Source organism: Podarcis filfolensis (genome assembly GCF_964270895.1).
Source record: "Podarcis filfolensis genome assembly, chromosome: 6".
NCBI classification, from domain to species: Eukaryota; Metazoa; Chordata; class Lepidosauria; order Squamata; family Lacertidae; genus Podarcis; species Podarcis filfolensis.
Window position 1 is genome coordinate 6,576,174 of NC_139609.1, and position 14,149 is coordinate 6,590,322.

The window sequence follows — 14,149 nt, forward strand, 5'->3', positions numbered from 1 at the left end:
GGAAAGATGGAGGGCACAAGGAGAAGGGGACGACAGAGGACGAGATGGTTGGATGGTGTTCTCGAAGCTACCAGCATGAGTTTGACCAAACTGCGGAAGGCAGTGGAGGACAGAAGTGCCTGGCGTGCTCTGGTCCATGGGGTCACAAAGAGTTGGACACGACTAAACAACAACAACAACAAAGGACTGCCAGGAAACTAAAAGATTGCAATGTATCCTTAGTTCCTGAGGGCTCTGTACCATTCACTTCTTTTACATGAAGCACAAAAGGGTTTGAGTACAACTAAACGACTAAACAACTAAACAACAACAACATTTGGTCTGCTTATGTACCCCTGCTCTGCTCTGCACATGGCATGCTATAGTCTGGACAACCTCCAACTCAATGCCCTCTTCAATAAGAGCACACCTGTGACTTTACTATGAATGGCATGACTCATCTAGACTCCACAGTCCTGCAAAATCCTCTTCCATTCCTGTATTCCTGGAAGAGATTAAGCTAATAAAATTGATCTGGAACTGGGCAGAACATATAGATTCACTCAAAACAAGTACAGCAAAGTGTTCCCATTACTGGCTTAATACAGTGTATTTTTCAATAAAAGGAGCAGCTTTATTCAGGATACAATCAGATCCTTACTAGCTGTCATTGGCAATGGTGCTCCAGAGGGCTACATGTTTGAAAGCTGTATTCCAAATGGAATGAAAATGCAGGGAGTGGTATTTTCTAACATCATTAATTCACTTCTGCCTCTCTTTCCCCCCCCCCTTCTTATTCCTTTATACACAATGTCAAGAAATATACTTCCAAATTGTTGTCAAGCATAAAAGAGGTGCCACGTATCCCAGATCAGAGGTTAACATATAATGACAGACACATTAAATACACTGTCCAATGCCTCCACAACCATTTTAGCTCAATCTTCTCTTTTTAAAAGACAGCAGCTCAAACACAATTATAGGCTCTAACAGAATTAAAATCAAATCATGATTGAACAATCAAATATTTGAAGAGGATGGCTATAATGCAAAGCATTATATAAAGGAAGAAAACCTCAGTAACCCAAGCATTTCCTTAAAGGTTCTCTGTACTCTTAACATGAAGTCTGTATCCACTGATGAATTAAATACAGAGTTTTTCAAAATGCGTCTTCAGGAATCCTGAGATTCCTCAGAACCACTCAGTGGCAAAATAAATGCATACATATGCGTCTTTCAGCAAAGTAGTTCTGAGATACATTACGTGAATTATATAAGAACCAGTCTGTCTTCTGAACAATACACTCAAGTGAAACCAGTTAAAATGATAAAATTTTGTTCTCTTCCTTGATTAGAAGATTTAAGAATGTCACAGCACTCAACAATGAACACAAGTAAGAAGATATGCAAGGTCTTCTGAGAACGAGTCTTTACCTTCCTTCTTGATTAACTGCTCTTCTATAGCAATCCTACTAAAACGTGATTCCAGGATGAAGCAAAGTAGTTTTTTCAAGCAGACTGAATACAAACATCTTGTATTCATACAAATAATACCCATTAGATGTGGACATTAGGGCAATGACATGTGCAGCACTGGCAGAAAATAAAAATAAAACATGAACGGAATGTCCCAACTGCAGCTCTTTTAATGGGTGGCTTCTTTATCCACCACAGTGGGGATGCAAATCACACAACCCCTACTCATCAGTTGATTGAGCAGGGATCGGTGGTTATCACAGAGCTGGGTGATTTAAACCTGTCCACCCAGTCCAGTTGATTGATGAACTGATAAATGGAGAAGAAATGTAGTAACAGCAATAAAAATAAAACTACTATGGCAATATCAGAAGACTGTTAGCATTCATTCATTAGTGGTCATTATTTTACTGCAAATAAGAGAAACTAAGAAAACCATGTCTGTCAGTTAAATAGGGAAGAGCTAGTTTCTTGTTGATATTAAACAATAGCATAATTTGACTGAACAGGAAGAGAAAGATGAAAACCCTCCTAAAGTTTCAGGTACCCTTTCCCCTTCCTTTCTATCCCAGTGTCATGACCCGGCTCTCCTTTAGGAACCAAATTTGATCAGACACTAATTGTGTTTGACAGTCACAATTACATGCCAGGGTGGAGATCTGAAGTTGGTTAATTGTGTGTGCTGTAATTGCTTCTACCTAGTTAAAGCCAATGCCGAGAGAGAGAGAGAGAGAGAGAGAGAGAGAATGCACCACCTTGGAAATCAGGTGGCCCAAGATTGCAGTCTCTAAAATAAGGGGATACACACCTGTCTTTATTAGGAGAACATGGACACAACAATACAGAGTGTTTCTTTGACAGGTAAGTTAATGAGGCATGAAATGAGTGTCATTCCAAAGGGCTTTATCTGTAGGTAACACTGCTGCACTTCACACTACCACATCCTGAATGCCTAAAACAGTGTCGATTTCCCCATAAAAGCATCCTCCTTTATTAAAATGTGGGTACATCTTAGAGTACTTGACACTCTTTATGGAATAAGACATCAGTTTACATTTAAACATGATAAAAATAAGCAATGCTCAAAGGGAGGCTTCCATTTTAGACTCCTTCTGTGAATCCACCTCTTACAAAAGGATATTGTACCTTGGTCACAGACCTCTATTAGCCTCTATCAAAAACATCCCATTTTAATATTCTGTTCTCAGCAGCACTCTTGGCTCCAGTGAACAGCAACACCAAGTGACTGGGCAAGAATTAATACTTGGAATGATTTCAAAAGACCAATGAAGAACCGTACATTTTCAGCAAACTGGCCTTTCAACTATTTAAGCCATTCAATGAGCTGCAGCTCAAAATTCATTACAGTTAAAATTCTCACAATAGTTTCCATTTTAAAATTTGATAAAGCAAATCAGATGTGTGTGTACACTCACACCTGCCTCCCAAATATTATTAAAATACGAATGACTTCCTGAAAGAGTTTTCGAATGTTTGCTTTCATTCCTTGTGTCCTAAGCCCCAGTAAAATATATTTTCCCCTTTTACTTAAGGGCCCAACAAGGTATTTTTGGAACTTACATTTCTGCAATTATGTTATTTCATTGTTACCCTGCCCTTTCTCTATGGTTCATGCACATGCACACATACTTTATCCTCACAGCAACCCTGCGGGCCCAAGGTTCCCCAGTGAGCTCTACCGCTTAGTGGAAATTTGAACCCAGGTATCAGCAGTCTTAGAGAGAAGCTATTCACTATGCTGCCAACACCATGTTCAACACGGCCAGCATTTGGGGGCAATAAAGTCTGGGTGCAAGCTATAGTACTTCAGGTTCTTATATAGAAGACTTTAAAAAAAAGTATGCTGCTTATTGTATATTGCAAAAAAACCTATTCTGCTTGAACTATCCTCAAAAATCAGCAAGCACTAGGCCAACTGCACATCATTCTACTAAACCACCCCAGACAACCTCAGGGGAAAGGGGGAGGGTGATACCAGGTACATCCAGGATCACCCCCCCTCAAAATGCCTTGTTTTCAGGCTCACCAACCATGGAAAGGCAACAGTGCCAGATCTTTCTACCACTGCACCACCCACAGAGGGAGGACTGAAGCATCCAACAGTCGCTTAGCTGTTCTGCCCAGGACTGCTCTCTAAACGTAAGAGAAATTTAAGATAAAAACCATGCAAGCTGGTATCTAACAGAAAGAAAGAACTTCCAGGAAAGGTCCCATCCTGTGCAAATCTGTTTATTAATTATTAATTATTATTATTATTATTATTATTAGTTTTATTATTACATCATGTCAGTTTAAACTCCAGTAGCTGGTCTGGCAGTAATTTATTTCAATCAACTGCTAGAATGAAGATGACTGCCCTGTCATAAATAAAAGTTAAGAGTCCATAAATTTAAAGAGACATAAAATCAAAGAACTAACAAATAGCCTATAAACCCAGGCCAAATTTTTTTTTTAAAAAAATATATTAAAGAGATCAACCTCCATGTGCAGTTTTACTTACATTAATTGCAAAAAGACATTTCATTCTTTTCTTGCTATGTGGAACCTATGGTTTGAGATGGCCCTCAGAAGAAACTAGGAAACAGTTGAGCAGTGCTACTGGTGTTTATGGGTACTTCAGTGCAAATTGTGTCTCCAGTAGAGGGGGAAATGTCAGTCATTTGTCAAATTAGTTAACCTATTCGAGTGGTGGGAAAGAAAGAAATGGCCCTGCTAATGTTGTGGCACACAGTGCATCTGACAATTTCGCTTGACAGAATGAGATCTGTAAGGCAACTGATAACTCCAGCATAGAACACCAGGTAAAAAGAATAGTTGCTACAACATGCTTATTGATACAGGGCCAAAATAGAAACCATTCCGGTAACATTTTAAATTTAAAATTCCATTCAACCTTAATTCAATGACAGATCATTCACATGAAAGGATCATATCCAACCCAGATCATGGAGAGATCTTGTCAGAGGAAGAGGCTTGGGGGGCTCCTGCAGGGAACGCCACACCAACTGAAGACACTGAGTAGTGTTTCTCAAACTTGGGTCTCCATTTGTTGTTGGACTACAACTCCCATCATCCCTGACTACTGGTCCGGCTAGCTAGGGATGATGGGGGTTGTAGTCCAACAGTACCTGGAGACCAAGGTTGAGAAACATTGATATGGAGGAATCCACAATAATTCAAAGGTGGGCTGAAGAGCCCTATCTCAGGGATGCCTCACCTGGCACCCAATAATTCCTCTCACTCCATCTTGAGCCCTGCCCACCCCATTGCCCATGCCTTATGAGCAAAGGTAGCAGCATAATTCAACCAGAAGCCCTGAGTCTCTGGAGAAGCACCCGTTTGGCTGCCAGACAGCTCCAGCGCTACTCAGGAGGAGGAGATTCAGCAGCAGGCAATGACTCCACAGAGGACTAGGAAGAGAAGCTGGCTGTGAGATATAGTCACAAGCCTCTTGAACACCTTCCTCTCCAGTATTATGAGCAACAGAGACTCTAACAGAATTTTCCTAAGTATCACAGCTGCTGTGCCATCCGGCCTAGTCAGAACACAGGCAAGTGCTGTCAGCTGCGTAGCACATAATGACACATACTCTTCATATAGTCCAATGAAATGGACCAGCTCACGAAACAGTGGAAAAATGCACCTATTGGGTGTGTCCTGAAATTTGCATGATCGTCAAATGTATCTCACAATCCAGAAGTAAGCAAAGGCTGAACTGTATTTTTAACTACAGTATTATTTAGAGAAACATATTTAGGACATTTTGTCAGTTACTATATGAGAATATATGCTGTTTCTGAAGGGTCTTTCTCATGCTCACTTAACAGCAATTAATACAATAAATAAAGGCAACGACAGTTTTGTGCATGAATTACGTTCCTGACCCCCTCATGTGTTGGCAGAGCACGCATAAGCCTGCTCCATCCCTGCTCCCTTTTCTAGCCACTTCTAGGTTGTGGCAATGCACACGTGCACAGTTGCACACATGCTGAACATGTGCAAAACTGTCATTGCTTGTACAGAAGCAAACCTTCCATATATTTCGCAAGGTGGACAAAAAGGTGATTTGGGGGGACATTCCACTAGGAAGTTTTTAAGTTTCTGGCATTTTATTGTTATGCATATTTATACATATTTAATATTGAAAAGCTTTAAAAGGAATAAAAACAACTAGGAAGCATTTATTTGGATTGTACAGTATTAGACAGTGCAGAAACATTATGGGTGGGTTTTGAAACAATGTTAAAAACAGCAAGTTTTAAGTAGAAGCCTCACCTTATGACCACTTACATCAGAAAACAACAGAAAATTGAAACATACATGAAGCTTCTCAAATTAAATTTTTAAAAACATATCTGAGCCAGACACCAAAATTAACAAGACCCTCTACATAATGTAAATATTATTTTACATAAATATTGTCTTGCTTTAAATAACATGAGCAACTTTTTATATACAAAACATGCACGCAATGGGAGTACTGACAATAATAGCATGTGGAAGAGCTGGCTTTCTTTGCAAATGATGTATCATTAATAGAGTCATTCTTGTGTTAGCAAAATAAAGATACAAGGCAGGATATAAAAGAAGCCATAGATTAAATTAGGCCATGACCCAACATATTTTCCTTTGTTCTCCTCCCAACCTCTGGTAATCCTGACCAAACCTCTATTTCTCCTCCTCACTGCAGATGATGGCTCGCTGGACAGATTAACAACGTGGCATCTGTTTGCGTGACCAAACTAGAGAGACATGTGGAGTCTGGTTTGCTTGCAAGCTACAGCTTTGTTAAAACTCTGTATTTACCTCATCTCTTCCAGCAACAAAGTGTTCTCTATCTTACGTTGATTTTCATCACTGAGAAATTGTTTTTCTTTTGAGTGCTCTCATTTTACAATGAAAAGTCAGAGATGGGCTTGCAACAAAAACCTGTAACTCTACAGTAATTTTGAAGACAGAGTGGAATTGAACACCACGCTCTTCCAATCATTAGCCCTGCTTGCCAGGAGGAATGATACCTCCTCTCTTGAACCCACACATTGTTCTGAAGGTTCTCCCAACGCCCCAGAGCCAATTTTGGGGAGTGCGGAGGGGGAAGAGAGGGTGGAAAGCTGGGTTGTGCAGTAGAAGTCATTGCACAGGGCTTCTACTGACAGGGCAGGGTAGGTGAGTCCCACCCACAGGGTTATTACTGAATATCCAACTAAGTTTTACTGACAGTAGGCCTACTGAAAGTAATGGACCCAAGTTAGCCATGCTCAATAGGCCTACTGTGAGTAGCACTAGCATTGAATAGAACCCAAAAGTTTGTATTTTGGGGAACCCAAGATCCAGAACACAACCCCCAGTTTTCCTTTTGTTTAAATCACAGTGTGGTTATAGATATAGATTATGCATTTTTAAAATTTATTTTGTTAAGGATAGGGCCAAGTAAAAATGCTTTCCCTATGCAGGAAAAATGTCAACTCTTTACATGATGGCAACAGAGCTGGTGAGACTGTGCTTGCATTTAAGGCTTTCTAAAGCGGCAGAGAAGTGGCAACCTAAAATGATTAAGATACCTTCGATCTGTGGATTTGGTTGGGAGGCACTGTGAGCCACTAACTAAATCAACACAATCCATCCTATTTGCTACCTAAACATTTCTTGCTGCAACATTGCTATAAATGCAGCACTATCTACAAGTGTTATCAGCACAGAAAGAAACTGCTTTTCTTCAGTATTATTTATTCAGTATCACGGCTGAAGTTCTAGTGAATTATGAAATTATTTGTCCGTGAAACTTCAAACGTTTCAACTGTAGCAGACATTTTATTTTAGTTGTCTGCAGTGGCTGGTTGCTACTTGATGATACACTGCCCTCTAGAGGCTGTTATACAGAAAGGAAAATGGGGGAAAAACCACCTAAACACAGGATTTATAGGCTAAGTCTGTGTTGTGCCCTAAGCAGGTGAGCTTTTACCACTGCTTTATTTACTTTCAAGCCTGTCAAGTTTCTAACAGCACACTGGCTATTCTCCATGTTTCCCCCTCGACACCACCAGCTGAAAACGCAAGGTCACATCCTGCTTCCCTAATATTACACACACTTTTTTCTAATTTCTCAATAAATCAGAAAACTATTGACAGATCAAGTGCAGAGCAGAAATTAGCTAAATACATATTATCTCTCTAAAAGGTTCAAACTCGGTAAACAGGTGTAATCACAAGAAACTATGAAGGTAAAACCACCCAAAGAAATCAGTTGTAAGGGTGATATACAAATGCAATAAATAATATAAAACCAAACCATCAACAGAGACAAGAAGGGAAAAGAAGGCGACCACTTTCATGCACTGCTTATGAGTTCCCAGAGTCTGGTGAGCTGCTTTGGAAATAAGATGCTGGACTAGATCAAGCAAGGCACTTAGGCTCTTAACAGAAAGGTGAACAAGATAAAGCAATAAGCATTTTCCATTCCACCTTTTGTTTGGCCAAATACATCTATAACTCCTGAATCAGTAGAAGTTCTAAATGTAAAAGGAAGAGGTAACAGGTAACCCACTTACACTATGTCCCCACAAAATTCTACATTAAAATCTGAAGTAAACAATTGCTGTGAAGGAATCACAACACTATGACAAATGAACTTTCATTCACTATTAGAATCAGAGCTCCCTCTTGTGGCCTAAATGTTAGCTAACTACAGTGCAATTTTAAAGGGCAATGATTTCCGAATAAGAAAGCACTGAACAGAGTAGGTCTGGTTTACCAACTTTCCAGTAACTCCAGTAATTTTGACAGCACAGTAGTACAATATACCTTCAGGATATAACACACAGTTTTCAAATAAAATAATTTGTAGTTACAGTAATTGTTAGAAGAAAATAACTGGCTGCGCCAACAGCAGGGACCTGCTCAAGCCTTAGGCTATTTAATACTTCTTAACTTCTGAGGGCTGCAAATTAAGTTTACAATTATTTCATATTATTGCTTAGTCAAGCTCTTCCTGCTTCAAATCCAGTGCTATACAAAGTGCTTTATGCTAAAATACAAGCACCACAGCTCAAACTACAAGAAGAATTAAATCAATTAATTACAATCAATAGTCCAAAGGTAAAACAAACACACAGAGCACAGCAGAATCTCAGAGCAAAACAGATTCAAAAGTAACAAAAACAAAAAATTATACAGAGGTACAGTAATCCTGAGTTAGCCCCTGAAGATGGTCCTTCCTGTTTCAAATGGTGACTTGTTCTCTTCTCAGTTACTGATAGAAATTTAGCCACTATCAGTGACACCTTTTATTTTACTTACGTTCCATTGTTGTAATAAATTGATTGACTGACTGACTGAACAAAGGGAACTGAGGCACAGCTCACCTTCGACAGGCCCTGTGATACCCACTAGCTCAGAGGAAGACTTTGAGGGGATCAGGCATCATCAGGGGAGTCTCAAGTATTAAAAGGAAACGCTCAGAAAAATCTCTCTGTGGGTTTCTGAATACTGTATTCAGTTTTAATGCTTGAAGTGCACAAATTATTTGAAGCAAAGTGGTGGCGCTGTGGGTAATACCTCAGCGCGTAGGACTTGCCGATCGTCAGGTCGGCGGTTCGAATCCCCGCGGCGGGGTGCGCTCCCGTTGCTCGGTCCCAGCGCCTGCCAACCTAGCAGTTCGAAAGAACCCCCGGGTGCAAGTAGATAAATAGGGACCGCTTACCAGCGGGAAGGTAAACGGCGTTTCCGTGTGCTGCGCTGGTTCGCCAGATGCAGCTTGTCACGCTGGCCACGTGACCCGGAAGTGTCTTCGGACAGCGCTGGCCCCCGGCCTCTTAAGTGAGATGGGCGCACAACCCTAGAGTCGGACACGACTGGCCCGTACGGGCAGGGGTACCTTTACCTTTACCTTACTTCCGAATGCCGCAAACCTAGAAGTGACTGTTCCGGTTTGCAAACTATTTTTGAAAGCCAAACATCTGACAGGGCTTCTGTGGCTTCTGATTGCAGGAACTTCCTGCAGCCAATCAGAAGCCGCACTTTGGTTTCCAAATGTTTTGGAAGTCGAACGGACTTCCGGAACAGATTCTGTTCGAATTCCAAGGTACAACTGTATAGTAACACAGGATCACACACAGCACGTAAAAGTTGCTTGCAAATTGACAAAAGTATATTTAAGAAGCAATTATGTAGCAAGATCCACAAAAGTATATTTAAGAAGCAATTTTGTAGCAAGAGTCGGGAGGTTCCCAGCTCAGCTAGGCCTACGCTAGCTCAAGTCCCCTACTCCGCCTCAACCAGCCAATGGAGCCAAGGTCGGCAGAACTTAAGCTGCCCCTGAAAAAGGGGTGGGGGAGGACCAGAGTGGGGGAATTTGGACAGATCCTAAGCCCGTTCAGCTCAATCACGTGACCTGGCAACCCAGCATAAGTGAAGCTAGCAAAAAAAAGGGGGGAGGGGTTCGACGGCTCAGTTGGTTAGTTAGAACTTAAACACTACTTTAAAGGCTCCCCCACACTTTGTCAGCCTTAGGCCAATTCCGCCACTGCTAGCCCCACGCCTGAACAGAGTTTGGATCTGGTGGATTTGACATTGGCTTGACTTCTGCTGCGCTTGCTTTGCGCCAGCTTCTTGTGTACAGTCAAATGCCTCCGTTTTGGAATGTTTCCGCTCCCCAACGCCGAAAACTCGGAAGTAAATGCTCCGGTTTTTGAACATTTTTTGGAAGCTAAACGTCTGAAGCAGCTTCCACTTGAGCAGTGCCTCGGCTGTCAAACATTTTGGAAGCCGAATGAGCTTCTGGAACAGATTGTGTTCGACAACCAAGGTTTGATTATATAGGATTGACCTCGACAACTCGGAGACTAGAGAAAAGAAAACCATTTGCACTTATTGCTAAACAAGTCTGAGGTAACCAAGTAACGCCTCTAAGTTAGTTAGCATTATACTTCCAAGCTACTTAGCATCCAAGGCTACACACGCTGTGATCCACCAAGAGGCAGCCAGTAGCGAACAGCAACCTCCAAGCTGCAGGGAACTTTTTTTTTGTTCAGTCCCATTCAGGCAGCAAAAACAAGAAGTACATTATGTTACTGATAAACCACAGTGCGTGGCTACTAGGCTTGGCAAGTAATGCAGGCCAGTGGTACTAAAAAACTTCACTGTGGATTAGACATGAGAGACAGAAATTGCCCACAAGGAAGCCATTTACCTTGAAAGTGTTCAGTTGCCCCAGCTGCAAAGCCCATATTTGCTTGCATCCTGATTAAAATGTACAAAATTCACAGACCTGAGGGCAGGACATTGCCTTTTATGGCCTATTCAGCTACACAATGAATTTCTGAAAGATGATTATATATGCCTACCTGTGGATTCCAAGTGGGGTCCAGTTTCTTCACAGTAGCGACATACTCTCGAATAGCCTGCTCTGGACTTGTATCACCCAATGCTTTCCAAGCTTCCCTGGGACATAGACGTAAGGAAAGAAGATCCACTACTCAGTAGAGGTTAATGTGTTTATCTCTGGATTTCCCACCTTCAATTCAATACCCTGGTCAGGCTTATATACCTTATTTTTCGCCCTATAGGACGCACTTTTTCCCCTCCAAAAATGAAGGGGAAATGTGTGTGCATCCTATGGGGCGAATGCAGGCTTTCGATGATGCCGGGAGAGCGAGAGGGGTCGGTGTGCACCGACCCCTCTTGCTCTCCAGGCTTCAGGAAGCTATCCGCAAGCCTCGCAAGCCCGGCGGGAGGTTCCACGGGCTCGCAAGGCTTGCGGGCAGCAGCCTGCAGCCCACAAGCTCGGGGGACAGCGGGGAGGCACAGCGGCTTGCCCCGCTATTCCCCGACCTGATCTGGAGGCTGGCGGGGGGGGGGGGGGAAGCAAGCTTGCTTCTCCCCATCACCAGCCCCACAAGCTCGGGGGATAGCGGGGCAAGCCGCTGCCCCACGGAGGCTAGAGAGGCTGTCCCTGAAGGCAGAAGAGGGAGACGGAGCGCTCCGTCTCCCTCTTCTAGCTTGGGGATGGCTGCGCAAACCTGGGGGGGAAATAATTTTTTTCCCCTTGATCCCCCCCCCCCCCAAAAAGCTAGGTGCGTCCTATGGGCCGGTGCGTCCTATAGGGCGAAAAATACGGTACTTAATTTCACATCCATAATTAATCCATTATAGTATCCATCACTGCTTTAATTAGATTGGGGCAACCTTCTAAGTCACTCTTTGAACGCAGGGTTTCATAGAAAGAGGTTTGGTCGTTCCACAGAGGAGAGCTGCTAAAATCATTATTTGAGAGACTTTTTAAAAAAGATCCATAGTGAGCTTTTCTTCTCTCTCACAATGGTGGTGAAGTAGTCACCTATGCAGCCGGTACCTGATTCAGATGCTAGTCATTTGACACTTACATGCAAAAATAGTTTCATCCACTGACTGGTCAAATATTGGTCACATTAATATAAATTTAAAGCAAATTTATAACAAAATTGTTTAGTTTCACAGTGAAATACTCAGGAAACATTTTCCCATCCATAGAGAGAATAGAAGCTCACTATGGATCTTAGTTTTTTTAACATCTTAAAATTAGATCTTAATATACTGCTACTGCAACCAACAGAGACATGCTAATTAAAAACAACCATTTATATATAAAGCAAAATTGTTCTGAATGACTGTAACTATTATAACTATGTATATTTGTCTTTGCACGACAATTATTTATAGTGCAAAAATAGTAATTGAACAATGTTAAAGAAAAATAACATTTTATTGGCCTTTACTCTATTTAAATGTTTTAAATGAGTTTTAAAAATTAATACACATACCAGCTATAAATGCAGTTTTGTTTATAGCCAGTGGTGATACCAACATTTCTAATTATCACTTTGGAATATTAATTTATCCTGTCTGTAAGTGTTCAGATGTATGATAAAAAGAGCACAATTTTCCCATGAAGTACTTCTCCAGATCAGAAAGAATGCAAAACAGGCTTCTGCACACGCACTGTTAGTGCCTCTCTAAATTTAATCTATTTCATTTAAGTCCTGGGCATTAATCACAGTTCAAACAGGGCTCTTTAAAATCCCCCAAAAGCTGTTTTTCAAGGCTCCAGGTAGTGCAGATATTTATAAGGCTCCATGGGGTAGTGACCTGCAGGGCATAACTCAGGGAAATCCTGAGCCGTTTGAGAATGTGAGCTGCGCAATCCTTGAGTTTGTTACAATACACATTTTTTAAATTGGAAAATGAGGAGGGGAGCAAAAAAAAAAAAAGCATTCCCAAGAGTCATTCAGTAATTAACACAAAAATGGTAGCATCCTCTAAAGAAAATTATCTAATGGACTGGGGGAAAGTACATAGAAATTATGAGGTATTTCCACTTACCATTTCTGCTTTCCTTCAAAGTCGAAAAACCCAGGTTTGGGAGTGTTGCAGCTACCACATTTGACCTAAAGATAGAAGGGGGAACAGTGCTGGCATAAGTGCTAAAGAAATGATGATGTATTTTTGTTTGTCTTTATGGACTTGCTAACAAAATAATGTGACTTTAGCTTTTAATTTTTTCTAAGAACATATAAATTGTTTTCCCAAGTTCGCCAAATGCAGAAACACAACAGAAATACATTCATTAAGTTCAAGGTTCTGTAGAGTAAGAGGCACATTTATACAACCCAGGCCTGGTGATATTCTGCAAGAAGTGGTGACAACAGAGAAATAGTCAGGGCTGGAAAATACAATTCTGCAAAGCACACAAAAAAAGCACCAAATGTGGTATTAGCCACAATTCTGCTCTTTTCTTTCTTTTTAAAAAAATTTCTAGCTCTTATGCATATATGCTTGAAACTAGGTGAACAATGCATGTTATCCCAAAAGCAGCTCACTAACATTTTCAGTGGTTAGTGGTTTAGGGGCAAAGTTCCTGGCCCCTCCCCATCACTAGCAGACTTTAATACAAAAAATAAAAATAAAGGCTAGGTTTTACACCAGTGTGAGAATGCAAACTCTGCAAATTACCAGCGTCTTGGGTTGAGGGAAGTATGGTTTGAGAAGAGGCCACAGACATCCTGAGAACTGTGGCCTCTTCTAGACCATCTCTCAACCTTTGAAACTTGAGTGGCCGTGCCAATTTGCACTATCATCTGTTAGTAAAATAAAATATATTTTTAATAAAGTACACACAGCCCTTCCTATAGAGTAGATGTATCAACAATAAAAAAATTACCCATTAGAACAAGCGCCTATTGTTCCAGGAAAGGAATTCCTTGCTAGGTAACAGCCAACAAAGTTTTCATTCAAGCAACCATGTCTACCAGCATCACATCTGTCTAGAACTCTTACAGGTAAGCTGGGGATTGCAAAACCCCAACAAGCCACATCTTCATTATCTTAACTCTTAGGAAAAAAACATTTTAGAAATCAGCTGAGCAACTCTTGTCAGGTCTGTTCACACAGTCAGACTCTGAAATGACCTCCAGTAAGTGGAAAAGTTAAGTAGGTGTTTATGCTATTTATCTTGAATTGCTTAAGTAAGCAGTGTCTTAACAAAGTGCTCAGCTGTTACTGTCATCTTTTTATAGGGGCTGTTCTCTCCTAAATCAGTTTGTAGAGAAAAGAAACAGACGTGAGGAAAAACACAAATGCTGCACTAGGGACAGTGGACTGACATGAGTCAGCACCTTTTATTCAATGGAGGTACTAGTCT

At 41.2% G+C, this 14,149-nt stretch overlaps 1 protein-coding gene across 1 annotated transcript in view; it reads right to left on the bottom strand.

The window, feature by feature from the left end:
- Nucleotides 1-14,149, bottom strand: part of ACBD6 (acyl-CoA binding domain containing 6) — a 98,457-nt gene that overhangs the window by 75,766 nt on the left and 8,542 nt on the right. The window contains exons 2-3 of the mRNA XM_083621659.1: nucleotides 12,832-12,896; nucleotides 10,818-10,914 (exon numbers count right to left, since the gene is read on the bottom strand). Of these exons, the coding sequence (XP_083477785.1) occupies nucleotides 10,818-10,914; nucleotides 12,832-12,896 (162 nt within the window). The remainder of the gene's footprint in view (nucleotides 1-10,817; nucleotides 10,915-12,831; nucleotides 12,897-14,149) is intronic.